This window comes from Carcharodon carcharias, chromosome 8, assembly GCF_017639515.1.
Source record: "Carcharodon carcharias isolate sCarCar2 chromosome 8, sCarCar2.pri, whole genome shotgun sequence".
NCBI lineage: Eukaryota > Metazoa > Chordata > Chondrichthyes > Lamniformes > Lamnidae > Carcharodon > Carcharodon carcharias.
In genome coordinates this window covers 171,158,640-171,181,438 of record NC_054474.1, presented here as the reverse complement: position 1 = coordinate 171,181,438, position 22,799 = coordinate 171,158,640, and the positions used below count along the sequence as shown (strand labels likewise).

At 44.5% G+C, this 22,799-nt stretch overlaps 1 protein-coding gene across 8 annotated transcripts in view; it reads left to right on the top strand.

Moving 5' to 3' along the window:
* Positions 1-22,799, top strand: part of LOC121280870 (serine/threonine-protein kinase Nek6-like) — a 360,301-nt gene that overhangs the window by 177,479 nt on the left and 160,023 nt on the right. For all 8 annotated transcript variants that reach the window (XR_005943736.1, XM_041193187.1, XM_041193189.1 and 5 more), the window contains 2 exons: positions 14,759-14,899; positions 16,557-16,619. Coding sequence is in view for 7 of the 8 variants with exons in the window: in XM_041193187.1 (XP_041049121.1) it covers positions 14,759-14,899; positions 16,557-16,619 (204 nt within the window). In the remaining variant the exon portion in view is untranslated. The remainder of the gene's footprint in view (positions 1-14,758; positions 14,900-16,556; positions 16,620-22,799) is intronic.

The window sequence follows — 22,799 nt, the reverse complement described above, 5'->3', positions numbered from 1 at the left end:
TTTATACACACGTAGGTGCTTTCCCTTAATGTGCTGCTTCTTTTGGTTCTATATATAATTTTTCAGTCCAAGACAGCAAACAAGGCTTGGATTTATATAAAACCTTTAATGTGGTGAAAAGCGTTTCATAGCAAGACAATGGCCGGGATTTTCTGGTGCTGTCATGGGTGGGACCTGCCGCGGGCGAGGTGGTATCCCAGCCGGAAGCCCGTTGACTTGTGGAGGGACCGGAAGATCCCAGAGGTGGGCGGGTATGGAAAATCCCACTGTATGAAGCAAAAATCTGACACTGAAATATGTGAAGATACAATAGGACAGGCGACCAAACGCTTGGACAAAGAGGCAGGGTTTTAAGATCCATCTTAAAAGGAGGAGAGAGAGTTAGAGAAGTGGAGAAGCTTAGAGAGGGGATTCCAGCGCTTCGGGCCGAAGCAGCTGAAGGCACGGTTGCCACTAGCGGAGCGATTAAGATCAGGAATGCTCAGGAGACCAGAATTGGAGGAACTCGGAGGTCTCAGAGATTGTTGGATCGAGATAGGGAAAAGCAGGGAATTGCAAAAAAGGAGGAACAGTAAGGAACGATAGACAAAGAAATAGCAAAAGGAGACAAAGAGGAATATGATGAAAACTTAGAGGAGAAAATAAAACTGTAAAATGAAAATGCAGATCTCACCATGGATTGGCACCAAGAGCCCATGTTTACACTGTAATTGTTAACAGCTCCAAAGTGTATCCTGCCAAATCCTGCAGGGACTTGCAGTCTTTACACATTTTTCCTTCAACAGTGCATAGCATTTTACATCAAACTAACATTTTTTTTTTTGAAAAGTTAACTTTATTCAGAGGGCCATAATGAATTTCAAATGACTTTTTTTCCCTGCACTCAGTTTATTGGCACAATGTTCAGCCTTTGAAATTAATACATAAAAGTGGCATTTTACACCTGATGGAACATAAAAGACTTCAAACGTACAGAAATGGGATGGTACCATGCCTGTTTTTTGGCACCAAATGGGTTCCCCAGCATCCACTATGGCTGTGCCCACTCACTGGGCGCTAGGTGGGAACTGCCTGCCATATGGATAAAGGCAGAAAGTCTCCTCTCCAGGGCCTGCACCTGAAACAGGTGTTAGGCTGATAACTGTGTGAGGCCCCTTTCGTAAAATTGCTCTTAATGGAACTCTTATCTTCTCCAGGCAGCCCACTCAATGATCTTAAAGGGACCTTTGGGGACTGCCACCAAAGAGGCAAGTTTTTTTAACAGCAGCAGTGTCAAAGAATGTTACTGGACCCCTCCCCACTCCCTCCAACCGCCAATCACCCCACTCCCTCTCTCGCTCACCTCCATCACCTCCCTATCCCGACCACCACCTCCTCTCTTGATTGCTCCTGTTCCCGATTGCCTCACTCCCTCTCTCTATCTCTGCAATGTTTTCTTATTGTCCTTTGGTTCCCAGATATTTTTAATAAGTTTGTAAAGATCAGAAACTTTTTATATTTAATTCTGCCATGCTGTCTGGTACAAAATAAGAACCAGATTGAATTGGTCATATACACATCACTTCAGTCTCTAGTGCCCTGGAATACTTACACAGAACACATTAGCTCCCAGCTAGGTATTTCCTGGCTATATACAGGTAACACGACAATATATAACATCCCTCTTTCTTTAAAATATAATGCCCTTATCAATGTAGCTGTTCCAGTCATTAACTTTTATAAACTAAAGACTATCAATCAACTTTTGGAAATAAACTGAACTCGTTTAAGTGATAAGATGTTGTGCCTCCATTTTGTTGACATCAAGGCAGCATTTAACAAGCAAAGCTGGAGTCAATGGGAATCAGGGGGAAAACTCTCCACTGGTTGGACTCATACCTAACACAAGGAGAGATGGTTGTGGTTGTTGGAGGTCAATCATCTCAGCTCTATGACATCAGTGCAGGAGTTCCTCAGGGTAGTGTCCTCTGCCCAACCATCTTCAGCTGCTTCATCAATGACCTTCCTTCCATCATAAGGTCAGAAGTGGGGACGTTCGCTGATAATTGCACAATGTTCAGCACCATTTGCGACACCTCAGATATTGAAGCAGTCCATGTCCAAATGCAGCAAGACCTGGACAATATCCAGGCTTGGACTGACAAGTGGCAAGTAACATTCATACCACACAAGTGTCCGGCAATGACCATCTCCAACAAGAGAGAATCCAATCACCGCCCCTTGACATTCAATGGCATTACCATGGTTGAATCCCCCAATATCAACATCTGGGGTTTACCATTGACCAGAAACTGAACTGGACTAGCCATATAAATACTGTGGCTACAAGAGCAGGTCAGAGGCTAGAAATCCTGCAGCGAGTAACTCACCTCATCACTCCCCAAAGCCTGTACACCATCTATAAGTCACAGATCAGGAGTGTGATGGAATACTCCCCACTTGCCTGGATGAATGCAGCTCCAACAACACTAAGAAGCTTGACTCCATCCAGGACAAAGCAGTCCACTTGATTGACACCACATCCACAAACTTTCATTCCTTCCACCACTGACACACTGTGATAGCAGTGTGTACAATCTACAAGATGCACTGCAGAAACTCACCAAGGCTCCTTAGCACACCTTCCAAACCCAACAACCACTACCATCTACAAGATGCACTGCAGGAACTCACCAAGGCTCCTTAGCACACCTTCCAAACCCAACAACCACTACCATCTAGAAGGGGAAGGGCAGTAGATACAAGGGAACACTGCCACCTGGAAGTACCCCTCCAAGTCACTCACCAGCCTGTCTTGGAAATATATCACCGTTCCTTCACTATCGCTGGGTCAAAATCCTGGAACTCCCTTCCTTACAGCACTCTGGGTGTATCTACACCTCATGGACTGCAGAGGTTCAAGAAGGCAGCTCACCACCAGCTACTCAAGGGCAATTAGGGATGGGCAATAAATGCTGGCCCAGCCAGTGACACCCACATATCATGATTTTTTTTTTGTTCATTTACAGGATGTGGGCATCGCTGGCTGGGCCAGCATTTATTGCCCATCCCTAATTGCCCTTGAGTAGGTAGTGGTGAGCTGCCTTCTTGAACCGCAGCTGTCAATGAATAAAAAAAATTGGTCTTTGTTGCTGTAAGTGGTGAGTTGGCATGCTGCACAGGCAATGTTGTGTGTGTTGGCCCTGGCATTGCAGGAGTCATGTTTGCCATTGCTAATGTCTCCCTGGATATTGATGTTTCTGGTGCTGTCGCTGGTTTTTTCTGTTTTTCCAGCTCTGGCATCAGACAAATATGGACTCGGCTTTTTCTCGTTTGCTGAGCAGTTTGGGTCCCAGTTCTGGATGACCTTGGTGTCTCAGCTTCAGCAACAACTTTTGCCGGGCTCCAGGATTTCATGACTGAATGCTGTACGTGTACACTTTTTCGTTTCAACAGCTCAGGTAGGGATTTAGCATTGCTTGTTGAAGTGCTGAGCTGCTCTTTCCTGTGCTTCCGTGAGTTGTTGTCTTATTTCCTCCTGGTCACTTGGAGGGAGTGTCTCGCTTGGCAGAGTACTCTTATACTTTCTTCCATTCAACAACTCTGTAGATGATTTTATGTCAGCCTTGAGAGGTATAAATCAGAGTGGCAATAAGTCAAGGTTTGAACCTTCCTTTGTCTCTCCGCACTTCGTTAGGATTCTTTTGACCATCTGGATGTGTCTTTCCGTAAACCTGTTTCCTCGAGGGTGATGAGGTGATGATGTTGAAGCCATACTGTTCAGCAAATTCCTTAACTTCCCTGGGTGTCAACTGGATGTCATTGTCACATGGTAATCTTTCAGGAATCCCTTGCTTAGCAAACAGAACTTGTACTGCTGAGATGATTGTTGTGGCTCTCAAATCTTTCATCTTGCAGATAAAAGGAAACTTTGAGTAGTAGTCTGTGACTATGAGATACCATTCTTGATTGTGTGTGAATAAATTGGCTCTCACAGTATGCCATGGTATGGGTGGTACTTCAGTAGTTATCATCTCCTCTTTCTGCTTTGTGTTTCTGTACTTCTGCCATGCATTGCATGGAGACACCATATTTCCAAAGGCTTTGTAGATGCCTTTCCAGTACACAGCTGATCTGGCTCTAAGCTTAAACTTCTCCATTCACATTTGGCCTTCATGTACATTTTGCCAACGTTCTTCCTGCATTGTTTTGGGGATGCTTATTCTGGATCCAGCTAGCAGAACACCATCTTCCAGTGAGGTGTCTCTGAGAAACCAGTACTGCCATATTGCTGTATCTTCTCAGGCCACCTCCGGATCACTTGCTGAGGGAAGTAACTCCTCATCTTTGCTGCTCTCATCTCTAATTTGGCTCGGTTTCTGTGGTGTCACATCCACTATGTGACGAATCTTTATACCTGGGTCATCCATCTCATGTTTCTCCTGTGGTGACAACTGAGACAGGGCATCTTGCCAGCAGTATTTCTCTTCCTGGCTTGTGTTTCAGAGTGAGATTGTCACTCTGAAGCCTCAAGAGTAACCTCTGTAGTGTTGCTGGTGCTTTACACAGATTCTCCTCGTGGATCTGCCCATTTCTCTCACCACCATTAACTTTCTCCCTCAGAGATATGTATGGAACTTCTCACACCCATAAAAGACTGCCAAAGCTCCCATCCTATGTTGACGTATCTGGTCTCAGCTGAGGTGAGAGCTTTGGATGAGAATGCCAATGGCTTTCCCTCTTGTATTAGGGCTGCTCCCAGCCTTTTTGTAGAAGCATCCACCAGCAGGGTCATAGGTTTCTTCCTGTTCTATTTGACAGACCTGTCTCCTGACACATTACCATTTTAAGTTTGTTGAAAGTCCTGCCATGTGCCTCTGATGCTGGAACACTACATCTCCTTCCATCAGGTCCTGCAGGTCTGCTGTGTGCTCTGACATATGTGGAATGAAGGACCTCATGTATTGGATCAACCAAGGAAACTTCTCAACTCTCTCTTATCCCTTGGGGCTTCCATCCCAGAGATCGCCAGGATTTCTTCAGGGCGCAGCTTGATTCTGTCACGTGTCTACAACATTCCAAAGAATTGGCGTTCTGTTACTTTGACAATTGTCTGCATTTAACTTGATCCCAGCTTTCCCGTTTCTCTCCATGGCTTCATGTAGATTGTAGCCCTGACCTTTTTTGTCTACGTCGGATATCTGGAAATGAGCTGTTATGCTGACTGCTCCTTTGCACCTCCCATATGTCTCTTCTACTATCTGCTGGAACACATCCTGATTTATTTTAAGGCCAAAAGGCAGACACAGGAATTTGTACTGTCCAAAGGATGTGTTGAATGTTGTAAACAGTGAAGATTACCCATCTAGTTTCACATTCCAGTAGCCACTTCTGCCATCGAATTTGCTGAAAACCTTTCTCCCTGCCAGTGCTGGTGTAATCTCTTCCAGTATTGGAATGAGGTAGTGACCCCTCATAATGGTTTGATTAAGATCTTTGGAATCGAGGCAAATTCTTAGCCGTCCATTTGGTTTCTCTCTCACCACAATGGAATTTACCCGATCTGTAGGCTCTGTGACTCTGTGACCTTCTTGTCTTCCATCTCTTGGAGCTCTCCTTCAAGCTTTCCTTTTAGTTCTATTGGTATTTTACATGGGGGATTAATCATTCGTTTCATCACTGGGTCAATAGCGATGTGATACTCAAAATCTTCAAAGCACTTCATCGAAACCCTCTGGGTAAATTGGCACCAGATCCTCTTTGCATCTGATCAGAGGGCACTTTACAATGGGTGCACTCTCTTCAAACCTGTGCCGCTTCCTTAATCTCATGGTTTACTAAGTTAATCTTCAGCTCTTCGTAACTGCTCAACCCCAGGATGGCAGGGCCATCTGTCTCAGTGACGTAGAACATGCAACTAACATCTTTCCATCTGATTTGGGTTGTTCCTGGCTGTTGAATCTCAGTTCCCCTGTGGGCCATCAGCATGACATTGCTCGATCTCAGTATGCCTTTCTTTGGATAATCATTTTCTTCCAAATTTTCAGGAAAGATCTTCTGGTATAGTCTGAGTGAGATGACGTTACTCTGCACTCCAGTTACAATCTTCACCTTCAGATTAATCGCTGTGGGCTTTTGCCTCACCCTCTTCCTGATCTGAATGGTTGTGTGAATTTCTTTTCCCTGGGACCTGTCACATCCAGCTGTTTAATGTCATTGTGTGGTTCCTATGTCACCGTCACTTTCCAGGTGTGGATGTTTTGGTTTCTTTCCCTGCCCGTTCACCCAGTTGTTCTGGCTCTGGTGCCTCATCTCCCACCTTCTACCTTTGTTCTACCACATCTTTACCCGGTGATTGACCTTTCCACAAGCTCTGCTGATTGATCTATGCACAGGATATTTCCTTCTGTTTGCGAATTCATGTAGTCGCTGACAGCTCCTGCACATCTTTCTCAGTTTGGCGAACATTCTTCTGTTCCTAGCTACTTTATCTAGATATTTACAGAAAATACGACAATATATGACAATCTTCCTCTTCCAATTGTCACATTCCTCCCTCAGGGTCTGCTCGATGGACCCTGCTACCTATGAACCCTGAAACTTCTGAACTGCTCCGGAAAGCCCAGCAGTTGTCTGCAGCTTGTCAAACTTATGTAACTGAGGCCCAATGTCAGGGAGGCCTTGGGCTGACCTGTTTTGGCTCCCAGATTGTTCCCTGGGCCCCTGGCTGCCTGACAAGAAGCATTTTCTCAGCCACTTTAGTCTGAGGGTTAAAACTGGATATCCAGCTCAAGTAAAAACGTACCTGACTTGATGAAGCCACTTGAAGAACTCAAACTCCATGTTACTGATTTCCATGTTGACTGTTGCTCAGTCGAATTCAGGGGCAGAATGTTCCCCCCATCGGAGGAAGGGGGGATGTTTAAGAGCGGGCGCGTGGAGGTGCGCCTCCGATCAGTGTCCCCAATTGGGGGCGTGCCACTATTTTACGTGGGCGAGCTAATTAAGACCCGCCCAGCGTGACGTCCACAAGGAAGCGCTATGGACTCCCTGTGTGGGGGGGTGGGGGTGGTGGGGGTGGTGGGGAAGGGGTGGGATTCCCTAAGATCTTTCACGCATGTGCAGGAAAGAACGCACTCATCTCCCTGAGGCTAAGTGCAGCCTCAGGGAGATCGGCTTCACGTTAAAAAATGTGAAAAATAGAAAAAAACTTTTCCTGATGTGTCCTCTCATGTGACACTGTCACATGAGTGGGGACATGTCCATCGCTTTTAAATACAGTTCAATTACATTTTTTAAAACCCTACATGAAACCTCATCCCGCCCGTGGATGGGGTTTCATGCTTTTTCTAATGCCCGCCGGGGGTCCTGGCCTACCCACCGACCTTAAGGTTGGATGGGCAGGTCTATTGATTACTTCAATGACTCTGACAATGGCCTCAATTGGCCATTGACAGATCGGCAGGCGCACAGCTGATTCTGCTGAGCTCCCGCTTACCTGAACAGTTAAATGGGGCGCGGTGATGTCGGGAATTCCGCCTGAAGTCATCCCCCGTCATTTTACATGTCGGTGGGTGGGCCCCAGTGGGCCCCAACCCCACCCCCCAACCCCCCTGCTCGCCGACCGGGAAATCTTGGCCCAGGTGTATAAAATTATGAGGGGCATAGATGGGGTAGACACGAAGGAACTTTCCCCCTTGGTGGAGGGATCAATAACCAGGGGGCATGGATTTAAGGTAAGGGGCAGGAGGTTTAGAGGGGATGTGAGGAAGAATTTTTTCACCCAGAGGGTGGTGGGATCCTGGAACTCACTGTCTGAAAGGATAATAGAGGCAGAAACCCTCAGAACATTTAAGAAGCATTTGGATGTGCCCTTGCAATGCCAATGGCATACAAGGCTATGGGCCCAGTGCTGGAAAGTGGGATTAGAATAGTTAGGTACTTATTTGACCGGTGCAGATGTGATGGGCCGAAGGGCCTTTTCCTGTGCTGTAGACCTCTATGACTCTATGATCTCACCATGCTGCCAGTCCTTCTGGCTGCTCGCAACATCAGGGCTGTGCTCAGTGCCGTAGATGTTATCTAAACGAGCTTGCTGAGCCACTCATCAGGGGCTCGTCCTCAAATGGTTTTTATGTAAATCCCTCAGCATCTGCACCACGTACAGTAAATACTTTTGGTGCTGATGATGCATTGGCATCTTCTACGCTGAGGACTCAGATGCTCATTTTTCACATTCAGGCCCCAGTTCGCTGACACCTTCGTGCTGCAGATGTCTGGTTGATTGTTTTAGCTTTTTAATTCATTTATTGCGCGAGTATAATTAGGAATTTTCACAGAAACTCCCTGACGGAAGAACCTCAGTAACCCAATCCTCCTTCCGGGATATGAGCTGCTCGTTGCAACCTTTCGACTGAAGCGCGAGCAATTTTTTTTTTTGACTAAAGCCAGTGCTCCGTAACGCTGACCCTTCAGTGATCGGATCTGAACCCAGGCCCTTCAAGGTAAAGCATCATTTCCAGCCACCACAATACCTTGTCTCCCGGAACCTGTGCTTTGAGCGAGCCAGCTTCACGTGATGCCTCTGGGGAGAATATTAATTAGAAATTAAATACTTACAATCATGTGCTAGCTCGAACAAAAATTCTATTGAAAAAGATTATAATCGGCCTTAAGTGGGGAATAATGTTTAGTGATAAATGTACACATGTTAAATACCACGAGTAATCTGATAGTGGGCCACAGTGAAGGTGGGTCGGACTAACGAAATGAGGCATTTTCTTGTTATTTCAATGCCGGACCTGGACCTGAGCTTCGGAGGTAATGGTATTATCTCCCCCTTTGATAGCTATATTACTTTAATTAGGCCTGATGGGCTGTGATGGAGAATGCAAATCTAGGTCATTGCATATGTAAATGTGCAGCTGTGGTCTTGCTGAATGCCAGAACACATCAGACAGTGTGTCTCAGCATCACCAAGCATTAATTCCAACATGGCAAGCAGACATGACTTCAAACTTGAGCACTAAACACGCCCTCTTAGTGTCTCCAGTTAGTGCCAGAAAGAGTGATCAGAATGGTAATAATCTCCAGATCTAGTTATCCAGAATTATACGATACCAAAATGAGAGGTAAGTGGGTAAGTAGGTTTCCATCCCAGGCTCCAACAGTAAGTTGGCCTTTATTTTGAGATCCTTTCTTCTTCATAACCTAGTATTTGTTTCAGACTGATTTCAACCTTTCTCATGGTAACCTATATATTGACCTACTGCATTGCATGTTAGACTAATCTTGGAGATATTTAAGTGAGGTCCTACATGTTTGAGCTATTGTAGCCTAAGTGAGCTTAAAAAACATTACTTTCATCATCAAGGTAGAGTCTTGGAGAGGAGAAGGCTAAGAGGAGACTTGTTAGAAGGTAACAAAATCATAAGGGATCTGGACAGAGTAGATAAGGAGAAACTGTTCCCACTCATAAATGGATCGAGAACCAGAGGGCACAGTTTTAAAGCGGTTTGCAAAAGAAACAAATGCGAGGTGAGAAAAAACTTCACACAGCGAGTGGTTCGGGTCTGGAATGCTTTGCCTGGAAGAGTGGTGGAGGCAGGTTCAACTGAGGCATTCAAGAGAGCATTAGATGATTATCTAAATAGAAACAATGCGCAGGGTTATAGGGAAAAGGCAGGAGATTGGCACTAAGTTAAAATGCTCAGAAAGCCGGTGCAGACATGATGAGCTGAATGGCTTCCTTCTAGACCGTAATGATTCTGTGATAGCCAACAAACAGCAGTCCTAAATTTCCTTGGGACCTGAGGCCTATAGGGGAGGTGAGGGTAAGTTGGAGCCTAAGCACTCAGACACTCTAGCTTTTCAACCAGAGAGGCACTAGCAAGAATTGTTAGAGGGGCCTGGGATGAGTGGAGCTTCCAACTGCTCTTAACATGGCTTCCTATGGTACAGAGAACGAGGCTGATGAGTAAGTGGGCTTGCCCCTGTTGGAAGTCCCTAGGTCCCAGCCTTTGTTCCGTCCAGTGATCTAGACGCTAGGAAGAACCTGGCATCGAGGTCATTTTAGTGAAAGAGGTCAGTCCCCACAGGAGGCTGCAATCTGGAGACCTGGCCTAAAGGCCCTGTAACTGACTGCATTTTTAAACAACACACACACTAATGGCTGTGAAAAAAATGTTTTTTTTCTTTTGGTCGCCTGAATCTGAATTTGAACAATTTCCTTCACATTCCTCAAGAAAATCAGTGAGTGAGAGTTAACAGTTTGCACCTGTTCACTGGGATTTGATTATGAAACAGGCCCTTTTGTCCCTTCAGTAACATCCATTCAATACAATTGTTATCAAAGGGCCAATCGCTTCTCTTCAAACTGTTTGGCCTCCATAGATGTGCTTTATTATCGAGAACGCGAGAGAGATGTTCCATGAAAAAATGTTCATCCTGTGGTCTCACCAATCACTTGCCACTTCAGTCGTTTAGTAATATGCTCGAGTCACTTGTATTTATGCTGCCCTGAACTGAGATGTAATGGAAATAAAGATATAAATTGTCATATTACACAGCAGCTAAAGGCTGTGGGATACAAGAATCAATACAAAGTTATTGTAATGGTCAGCCTGTGATTAATAAATGCCAACCCTCTGAAATTATCATCAGTAGAAAATCCAACGATATTTCATTTAGATAGTAGTTGGTGATTCTGTTTGTGGGGCTAGCCTATTTTATGGTGCACAAGAGGTTTCAAAATCACAGGAGTCTGCTTTTAAGGTGATAGAATGATTATTTCATTTATTACTTGAACCACGTTACAGCCCATGTGCTTCCCCAAGCTCCACTACTCCAGGCAGGCATCCAAACAACCATAATGTCATGGGCGCCCATCAAAGATGTTTAAGCAACATAGCCCATCCCAGATACTGTAGCTTGAGTGAGGAAGGGAGGTAAGCAACAGTTGCTGCATCACACCTTCACCGATGTAAGTGGTCTGTGAGCAGCAGGGTGTGAGCAATGAGCAATTGCCTGCCCTCCCACCAGGATTATTGTGCATTCATTATGCTCATTAAAAGATTAACTGTTACCAACAATCAATGATTGTTGCGGTGTATCGTTGACTTGATTTCACTATTGATCAGGCAGATGGCAGCTTTCAGTTCTAACCTAGAAAAATACAAGAAAGACGGATCAATACATTTTCCTGTTGTAGACTACTGCAGAAGACAGTAAAAAGCTGCAGGAACAAGCATTCTAAAGCTACAATCTCAGGATGTGGAGGTGATGTTGATCGATTCGTATTGTGGTTCAATGCAACAAAGTAGATTATGTGAGCTCAGAACCAAATTGGATCAAAATCAATGTAACAGTGGGCAATCCTGAACTTTTCCATATCCGATTCAGAATAATTAGTTGTTAATTGTGTCCCTGATCCATGTATTGGCTGTTTAAATACATTGTGAGTAAATCTTGCACTAAAAAAATATGAATAATCCCTTAAATAAACCTTCAGAATTTTTTGACACATGAACACTCCACTCCAATAAATAAGCACACAGACATGTAATATTGTCACTATTCCAAGTGATAATGTTTTTTTCTTTTGGTCGCCTGAATCTGAATTTGAACAATTTCCTTCACATTCCTCAAGCAAATCAGTGAGTGAGTGTTAAGAGTTTGCACCTGTTCACTGGGATTTGATTATGAAACAGGCCCTTTTGTCCCTTCAGTAACATCCATTCAATACAATTGTTATCAAAGGGCCAATCGCTTCTCTTCAAACTGTTTGGCCTCCATAGATGTGCTTCATTATCGAGAATGCAAGAGAGATGGCCCACGAAAAAATGTTCATCCTGTGGGCTGACCAATCACTTGCCACTTCAGTCGCTTAGTAATATGCTCGAGTCACTTGTATTTATGCTGCCCTGAACTGAGATGTAATGGAAATAAAGATATAAACTGTCATATTACACAGCAGCTAAAGGCTGTGGGATACAAGAATCAATACAAAGTTATTGTAGTGGTCAGCCTGTGATTAATAAATGCCAACCCTCTGAAATTATCATCAGTAGAAAATCCAACGATATTTCACTTAGATAGTAGTTGGTGATTCTGTTTGTGGGGCTAGCCTATTTTATAGTACACAAGAGGTTTCAAAATCACAGGAGTCTGCTTTTAAGGTGATAGAATGTTTATTTCATTTATTACTTGAACCACGTTACAGGCAGAAGACGAAACCGCTAAGGTTTGAAATTCTCATGTGTGCAGTAAAATATATTACTGTAACAACAATTGTCATGTTTATTGTGTGAATTATATTTATGATTTACACAACCCATTCCAATAACTAACATTGTTTATGGAACACATCAAAAATTACTTTTATTTGAGATTTCCAACTGATAAAGCTTTCACAGCAACATATTTTCTAACAGCAGCTACCAAGGGTTGCAATGTTTTTAAACACCAAGCCATGGTGTGAGGTCCATTGACTTATACACATCACCTCCAATGGACACAGAGCAGGCAGGTCACAGATTGCAACCCCTGCGCCCCAAAATACAGTCAGATGAATTTGAGTCCACAGTCTCATATGGTTGGCAGAACACTATTTACTCTTGTCACACGTGTGATTGCTTGTTCTAAACAGTGTTTGCCTGGTATATGTGCTGACCATGCAGTGATATCATTATTGGTTTTAGTTTGGGATTGGCCTTTATGTAACTCATGGCTGTGAGGTACATTCTGAACATCTACAATCATCCTGAGTGGAAGTCTCCATAGTGACACCTTATGAATACCAATGAAGCTATTTTAGGTCTCGGAAGTGAGGGGTTATTTTTAATTCCATATGCTACCACACTGGATCAGTCTCCACGGGATTTTGTTTATCTCGCTACTCTGTTAAAAATAAATAAATGAGACATCCTTCGACATTTGCCTCTGTGTAAAATTAGCCATCACATCAATCTTCGGAATCTGAACACTGGAACATGCTAGGATTTCTCATTTGAGGTCCTGTGGGAGGGTGTGTGCCAGATCCATCGTCAACTGTTTGGAACCAAATGGTGAGGAGCAGTTTTCCACCTTCACACATTCAGTGAGGAGCCTTGCCCCCTGAACGTGTATATCAGAATTTAGGTGTGCATATCCACGATCACAAGATAACGTGCCCGACTTTCCCAGTGGGTGAGGCTCCTCATCCAGCAGAAAATGAATCTTTAGAAGATGTTGGGACCGATCTTCCTGGTGTTATTGGCCTTAATGTGCCAGTTCCCTGTCCGCCCCTTATATGGTAACACATTTCCAACAGCCAAACAGGCAAAGAGCCTATCATTTAAACAGCAACAAGATGCATGTGATATGATGATGGTGTCAACATTTTACAGCCTTTACCTTGGATGCAGATCACACCAAATAATACTTCATACAAGTGGCTGCTTAGGGTTGCTGAGCTTTGAGAAATGTCTGGGAAGAAAGTTTAACAGACCAAAGAGGATTCATTCAAAAGGATTTTAAGCCATTTCTAGTCCATCTTGTTGGTGCTTGAAATCTTACAAAGGTCCTTGCCAATTATTTTCTTTTAACTTACTAAGTACCATTACAAGGAATTCCCAACGGGGATTCCCTAACTGGAAGGAGAGACCCATCAAAGGGATTCCAGGCAAATGGGACTGCACAAGAGAGACTGTGCTCATCTGTGTGTACCTGCACACCCATATCTGCGGACAGAACATACCCCATGTTGGTAAATGATTAATGCATGCATCTTCAGCTCTGAAGATAGACCCAATAGTGCAGATCTCAGTGATCCCAGTCCGAGCTTGCCATGTTTTATGTGGTGCTGCACGGAGAATAAGGCAGCAATTCTTCTTTGGCCACACCTGCAAAATGTTGTCACCATACTTACAAGTATCTGACAATGACTATGGATAATCGTCTTCGTAGAGCCTAGATCAGCAGAAAGCCCAGACACAGAACTGTGTCATCTGCTGTATGTACCAGTGCTGCCAACAAGCGACACAGGGTTGACACAGCCAGTGACCTGCCCCCAGACATGTGCTTTAAAGGGGCTGCTGCTCTGGACTGCCACAAAAGGATAATCTTTGTAAGCAGCTTGTGCCATTATATCTCCAGCAGCCATCAAACAGGGACTAGGTACCCAGCTGTTCTGCCACTGGCTAGCACATAGACTTTCCTTCCCTGTAATCTCCTTTCCCTTCAGCCTTGGCAATGGTTGCTGAGTGACCGAGGGGTATTTGAGGCTTTCTAAAGACTCTTCATCACTTCATTACAGCATTTCCGTTGGATTGTTCCTATCACTTTAAATTTAACTTCCACACAATTTTCCACCTTCACCTATTCTCCCTACAGTGGCTGAAATCTGCTCTTGAATCTGTTAATAATTTGCTGAACCAAGTATTATGTAATAACACACATGAGCAAGACCCGCACAGCATAGCCCGCTGGTGCTGTCAATTGCACCATTCTTACCTTTCACCGAGCTGATATGAACAAACTCAGGACACGTAGAGTACCTTTTAGGTATGGTTCAATTCCACAGTGAGTAATGTGCTCTCTAACTGAATCATAGCGGGAGCTCCTTAATCATTTCGATAGTTCCATTAGCGGAGCTTAAATCAGACTATTTCTGAAATGGTTCACAAACCACAATCTGAGTACAAATGTGCAGTTGAGAATGTTGATTCATCGAGACCTCTTAAGTAGTCGCTTTGTTGGTGGGACAGATGGTGCTGAGAACTTGCTTTCTTCTTCTGTACAGAGACACACCCCATCATACACCTACCATAGCAGGTTGGCAGATTTCCGGATAGAGAAGAAAATAGGCCGGGGTCAGTTCAGTGAAGTATATCGAGCAACTTATCTTCATAATGGAAAAGCAGTCGCGTTAAAAAAAGTCCAGGTAAGAGAATTTGCCATAAAGCATTTCATTGATAGTAGCTGCTTACAGTGTTATAAAACATCAGTTTTTTTTAATTCATTCATGGGATTTGGAGACCACTGGCTAGGCCCGCATTTATTACCCATCGCTAACTTAAGAGTCAACCACATTGCTGTGGGTCTGGAGCCACATATAGGCCAGACTAGATAAGGACAGCAGATTTCTTTCCCTAAAGGGAGTTAGTGAACCAGATGGGTTTTTACAGTTTCATGGTTCATCATCAGGTAGATTTTCATGCTCATCATCATCAGACTTTATAAATCCCAGATTTTTATTGAATTCACGGGAGTCAAACCTGGGTCCCCGGAGCATTACCCTGGGTGTACTGGATTACTAGTCCAGCGACAATACTGCTACACCACCACCTCTCCTAATCTAGTGAGCTGGTATAAAGTAAAGCAGTAGCCAAGCACCATACAATATGGAAGGGAGATTTCCTTTCTGTATAACAATAATTTTTTTTTAATACATGAAGTTACCATTGCATTACCCAACTCACTCAGGGAATCTGCTTCTACTTCAGAAGTTTGAAAAAAATGAGGAAAATGAAACATACTCACAGTTACTTCTCTTTCTCACTGGATGTCTCTGTTATGCATGAATACTATCAACAGAGCACTTTGCTTACATAGATGCCAACAGCTTTTTTTGCTTTTTTAAACCACACTGTGGTAGTGCCACTGTTAGCCAGCAAAGCTGATGGGGGATTTAAGATGGGGAAGGTATTTCTTGCTGTTGGTGTGGGGGCACTGGAATCGATATTCCAGAAGGACCCTCCCTAAATTTTAGACCAGCGCCTGACATCATGTCACAAATATGTCACAGCCTGGAAATTTCATTTGCAATATTTGTTCACTTCATATCCAAATTCTCTCTACACTGTTGGCAGCAGCTCTCTGAAGAGATTCTGAACCTCATGTCGCACCAGTACTTCCAAACAGGGGCTTGAATATGTTTAATAACACATGCCGAGGCAGGCACTGCAAAAGTGTCACACATCTTGCATCCTTATGTCACAATAAAAACACACCGGGCTGGATTTTACCACCGGCCTCCTAATTGGCGCCTGCAGCACCCACTGTCCAACCCAAGATGACGGACAGGCCCAATCAGAGGGCTGACTGCTCCGAAGCCTCAACAGCATCGCCGGGGGAAGTGGGGGAAGCTGCGGAGGAGGGCCGGAACATATTGGGAAATTACGATGTAGGACTGCTGACGGGAGCAGGCCCCATGGGACGGAGGAGAAACACCTTTGGGGGGATCGTTGGAGCCTCTGGGGCTGTCGTTCATGCCTGTGACCCCCTCCCCCCCTCTCTCGCTTCCCCTTTTTGGACTAGGGAGCCTCAGGTTTTGATGACGCCCCCCCCCCACAAGAGCTGCTGCAGGGAGACTGCCTCCACAAAGCTGACAGCCCCTCCACCCTCCTCCATGGAGCAGACAGCTGATCTGCCTGGAAGTCCCATACCTGCGGGTCACGGGCAAGCTTCCTCAGTCTCACCAACCGCAGCAAGTAGCTTCTTAGGAGGGAGAATCATGAATTACAATAGCTGCACTGCTAGGTTGCTTGGACGCTAACTATGTTCATAAAATGAGATTTGTTTTTGATTGTCTTTTTAAGGTATTTGAAATGATGGATGCTAAAGCAAGGCAAGACTGCATCAACGAGATTGACCTTTTAAAGGTAACGTGTTAAGATTCTGGCATTGTAACCAGATAACCTAGAATTCTAACCTTTAGTTTGCTGAAAGGAAATTGGTCCTAGTAAATTTTACCATGTGCTGGACATCAGGTAACAGCTAATTACTCAATTGGAGCAAGATTCCAGGGTCACTTTCATTCTCTAAAGGTCATTCATGGATCAGTTCAATTTTATTGGGTTTCATGGTCATTCACCAACCCATCAATGACCACCGCTGAACACTGATTAATAATCCAGTGGGTACTTTCCACTAACATTGCCCCACCTTTAACTCACCTGTTTACTAAAATTTAATGAGAAAACCTAGCCTCAGTAAACCACAGGCGAGGCTGTGTTGTTTGGTGTTAATGGACTGGCAGGAACTTAACAAAACAACTCTCTGCATATTCCCCTGAGCTCTAAGGCTCAAGCTGCAAACTTCCCTCAACTTTTAACAGAAATGCAGCTGTGAAACTCTGCTGATATGAAACTCACGGTGGGACAGATGGGATACCAGTCTGTTCCCCAAAGTGGTACACTTCATTTAGCAGCCTGGTGGAGAGCTGATGAAATTCCTTTCACATATGTTGGCAGCTTTAAGTGTCCCACTACCATCTGGGACTCCCAACATGTTGGTGAAAGCCACCTGGAGCAAGCTGTTTAACTGTTTCACCAGCCGATTACCAAATGTGGTTATCAGAAAAAAACTCCAAGATCTCTTTATCAACTACGCCGTCTCTTTAGGCTCAGTTGGTCGCGCTCTGGTTCTTTGGGTTGGCAAATCCCACTCCAGGGACTTAAGCACATAATCTTGGCTCTCGCTGAAGTTCTGCCATGTTGTGTTAGGGGGTTAGTTTCATTGTTGGCAGAGGTGGAAAACTGGCAGGCACCCTAGATCAGCCGTCCGTCATACACCACGTTCCCGGGAGGGAAAATTGGGCAGGGATGTGTGTAACAGGTGAGCAACCCGCGATCCCAGGTTTCTCACACCAGACTGCACTAGAGTGTGACACGCCATGTCTTTCACAGGAAAGTTAAACCTGGTAGAGTTGACAACCCGATTGGCCGGGAGTCTCCAGGATTGGAAGATCAATCTCCTGGACATTGCCATGTGTGTCCCTGAAAGCAAAATCATTGGACCATTAAAAAAATATTGTTTTTTTTTTAATTTCCTTTGTACAGTCCTCTTTACAAGGTCTAAAAATATTGACAAAGTGGGGGGTAGGGGAAACCAGTTTGGCTGACAGTTAAGCATCATCCAATCGGGTAACGAGTCTTCTTGCTTTCCAGTTGGCAGAGAAAGGCAGTCCATCATAACAATGTATATAAAAGCAAAATACTGCGGATGCTGAAAATCTGAAACAAAAACAAAAAAAAGCTGGAAAAACTCAGCAGGTCTGACAACCTTCCTTAACCATGGTTTTTCACCCACGATGATTGACAGGGCCTTCAACCGTGTTCAGCCCATCTCCTGCGCATCCGCCCTCACACCTTCCGGACTGAATATTGAGTTCAACAATTTCAGATCATGAACTCTCTCCTCCATCCCCACCCCCTTTCCGATCCCCCTTTTTCCAATAATTTATATATTTTTAATATTATATATATTTTTTATATATATTTTTCTTTACTTTTCTCACCTTTTCTATTATTTTTAAATGTATTTCTATTCACTGTTTTATCTCCACCTTTTAGCCCATTTCGATCCCTTCCCCCCACCCCACCACCACTAGGGCTATCTATCCCTTGCTCGTCCTGCTTTCTACCCTTAATGTCCCCATTAGCACATTCCTTAGCTAATATCACCACTGTCAACACCTCTTTGTCCTTTTGTCTATGAAATCTTTGGCAATCTCTTCTTTGCCTCCATCTATCACTGGCCCTCTATCCAGCTCTACCTGTCCCACCCCCGCCCTTAAACCAGCTTATATTTCACCTCGTTTCTATTTTTCCTTAGTTCTGTTGAAGAGTCACACGGACTCGAAACGTTACCTGTGTTCCTCTCCACATTTGCTGTCAGAACTTCTGAGTTTTTCCAGCTATTTTTGTTTTATAAGAATGCATGTGTTGGCTGACAAATGGCTCGAGTGCGGGGACAAGTCATGTGATGATGAAACCTCCAGGAACACATTTTATCACAAATGGTAACCCCAAGGTGCAGATGTCTGTAAAAGCTTCCCTGCCACTGAAATTGTCCTGACCAATCTATATCCCTCCACCAAATATACAATAACTGCTCAATCTTCTCATTGCTGGTTATGAGGCCAATCGCTGTGCACTAATCCTCTGCTGAATTACAGTGGTTACATTTCAATTCCAAATCATTGGTTGTGAAGAACCTTGGGACATCCTAAGGCCATGGAAGGTGCTATAGCAATGCAATATTTTTAAACTCTGAGTCTGATGCCCTGCTCCTATTGTGTGCCATAAAATTATCTACCTCAGCCCCTGGCTCCCATCCATTAAAAACCAAACATAGCATAAATCCTGGGCTGGAAGTCCATCATTTTGTGATATTTGCTCCAGAACATTCCAGGAAGAGGCACATTGGAATTTTAACCCTGAAATGAGGACCTGATTAGAATGATGGAATGAGCAGGAAGCTGCAAGAAGTGTGGTGTCCCTTGGGTTCATGATCTGAAGTTGTTGAACTCAATGTTAAGTCCGGAAGGCTGTAAAGTGCCTAATCGGAAGATGAGGTGCTGTTCCTCCAGTTTGCGTTGAGCTTCACTGGAACAATGCAGCAAGCCAAGGACGGACATGTGGGCATGAGAGCAGGGTGGAGTGTTGAAATGGCAAGCGACAGGGAGGTCTGGGTCATGTTTGTGGACAGACTGAAGGTGTTCCGCAAAGCGGTCACCCAGTTTACGTTTGGTCTCTCCAATGTAGAGGAGACCGCATTGGGAGCAATGAATGCAGTAGACTAAGTTGAAGGAAGTGCAAGTGAACCCAAGAAAGAGACAGATGGATAAACAGAAAGGAATAACCATGTGTTACTTTTATATATTTCCTATAACCAGTTACAGGATTATGTTGGGGGAAGGTCACCTTGAGTCTCACAGATAAGGAATGAAGCATTTTGTTGAGGAGGGTCTATCTAGCAAAGGTTATGTTTAGGCGTTCAGCACCTGCTGTGGTAGTCACCCTGTGAGCTTTACATCCATCCTGTTTACTGTTGCAGTCCCATAGGGACTGCATTCATTACAGATTTCAGAGTGATCCCAGGCTTTCCAGTTAGGGATGCCCCAGTTCAGCTTAGTTTATCTGCCAGGATGTATTAACTTATCTGCCTGATTAATGCATCGAATTTTACAGCTCGGCTGAAACCAGCAGACGATTCCCATCAGGACTTTTCATGTTACCGGCCTGATGTAGATCTCCACTTCCCACAGCTCAGGGCTACAGTGAGGGCTGTAGGGGATGTTTTGGAACTGTAGGTCACGTTAAACATCACAGTGAAATTCCCCTGATTTACTAAAGCATATAGGCTTCAAAGCTGCGGTTTGAATCTCTGGTCCATGCTGAGCATCCCAGCAAAGCCGATGGTAGGGGTCCTGCAATTAGCTTTAGTACCATAGGTTAGATAGAGCAAAGTCAGACAATGTTCCCAATCCTCAGTGAGATTTGACATCACCAGCTACAGGACACTAGGTGAGGACTGGAATATTCCAGCTGTGATGCCTCTACAATCAAATAACTGACCGGTATCGGACAACGGTCATGTGTGAGGTACTAAAGGGCAGCCAGGGTTTGTTGAACAATATCCTGGCAAGATCTTGGCACCTGTGGGAGACAGAGGGAGGGGAGGAAACTGGAGAGAACGATCTCTACAATGCTCAACCCACAAATCCAATCAAATGCAACTGCTGGAAGGTTGGATGAACTTAATATTTACGTGACCTTGACACCAAACAGTCCTTGTGTTCTGTGCCTCAGTTTAGCCAACAGGTACTTTGATCAAAGCGAAAATAAAGGCAAAATACTGCGGATGCTGGAAATCTGAAACAAAAACAAAAATTGCTAGAGGAACTCAGCAGGTCTGACAGCATCTGTGGAGAGGGAGACAGAGTTAATGTTTCGAGTCCGTATGACTCTTCATCAGAGCTAAAGGGGAATAGGAAATGTGGTGAAATATAAGCTGTTTAAGGGGGGTGGGACAGGTGGAGCTGGATAGATGGCCGGTGATATGTGGAGGCAAAGGAGAGATTGCCAAAGATGTAATAAACAAAAGGTCAAAGCGGTGTTTACAGCAGTGATATCAGCTAAAGGATGTGCTAATGGTGACATTAAGGATAGAAAGCAGGATGAGCAAGTAACAGAGAGCCTTAGTGGGGGGGAAGGGAGCGAAATGGGCTAAAAGGTGGAGGTAAAACAATGGATGGAAATAAAATCTTTGATCACTTTGATTAAGTTATAAACTGTGATTACATCCAATGTTCCATGAAATCCATGAAGCAGTGCTTTAGTTCCTGTTCCAGGAGCTGCAACCCCCTCCCTTGTGAAGTGGAACCGAACCAAATGAACCCTGGAGCCAGCCAAGTACTCGTGTGGCTGCGTGAAATGAATAAGATCTTGGACTCAGATGTGGAGGGGCCACCTAGGGGTGGATCCTTCTCTTCAACTTCAGGGTGCACCAAGTTGGTGAAGGTGGAATCAGACCCAAAGAGTTCACGATGTAAATTTTGTGAGCAGCTTGTGTTCAATTTTAAGTTCCATTTGGATGACCGGCTGTTGTTTGTGGGGAGTTCAGCTCACAATAGGACTGAGGAACTATAATTTGTAATTGTGGTAATCCACAGAAGAATGTTGAAAATCTTTGTACAAATTTTCAAAAGTTGCTGGTTTCATTAACACTTTGTGCTGGAGGATTGAGATGCATTTAGACGTTTGGTCTTGAGGAATGAGAATGCCATCCATCTCAACATTCCAATGCAACTTCAAAGGAACTTGGCTGTAATCATCGCTTCTTCCGATTCTTCAGTGTTAATAGCATAAAACGTCAACTTTTTAAACTCATACACCTTCCAGGATAAGCATGGAAAGAAATATCTTTGTGGGACAGAACGCCAGCTATGGGAATGAGAGGATAGGAGTTGGCAATGGGGATTCAGCTTCAGATGTGTGGAATTCAAGAAGACAGTGTGCACAGATCTATTGCCCCTTTAATGACAAGAACTATTTCAAATAGAAGTTGACCAGTATGATACTGTCTTCTCTGGCGATCTTCCCTCCACATCTTCCAACCTCAGAGTCTCTCAATCTCGGACGGCCCGCTTCTACCTCCTCCCCAAAATCCACAAACAGGACTGTCCCAGTAGACCAATCGTGTCAGCCTGTTCCTGCCCCATGGAACTCATTTCTTCCTATCTGGACTCCGTTCTCTCTCCCCTTGTCCAGTCTCTTCCCACCTACATCCGTGATTCCTCTGACACCTTACGTCACATCAACAATTTCCAGTTCCCTGGCCCCAACCACTTCCTCTTCACCATGGATGTCCAATCCCTCTACACCTCCATCCCCGACCAGGATGGTCTGAGGGCTCTCCATTTCTTCCTCGAACAGAGGCCCAAACATCCACCACTACTCTCTTCCGTCTGGCTGAGCTTGTTCTCACACTGAACAATTTCTCCTTAAACTCTTCTCACTTCCTCCAAATAAAAGGTGTGGCTATGGGTACCCACATGGGCCCCAGCTATGTCTGTCTCTTTATGGGGTATGTGGAACATTCCTTGTTCCAATCCTACTCCGGCCCCCTCCTACAACTCTTTCTCTGGTACATCAATGACTCTTTCGGTGCTGCTTTATGCTCTCGACTGGACCTGGAAACATTTATTAATTTTCCTTCCAATTTCCATCCCCCCATCACTTTCACATGGTCCATCACTGACACTTCTCTTCCCTTTCTTGATCTCTCTGTCTCAAGTTTTGGTGATAGACTGTCCACCAATATCCATTACAAGCCTACCGACTCCCACAGCTACCTCGACTACAGCTCCTCACACCCCGCTTCCTGTAAGGACTCCATCCCATTCTCTCAGTTCCTTTACCTCAGTCACATCTGTTCCAATGATGCCACTTTCCAAAACATTTCCTCTGACATGTCTTCTTTCTTCCTTAATCAAGGTTTCCCACCCACAGTAGTTGACAGGGCCCCTCAACCGTGTCCAGCCCATCTCCCGCGCC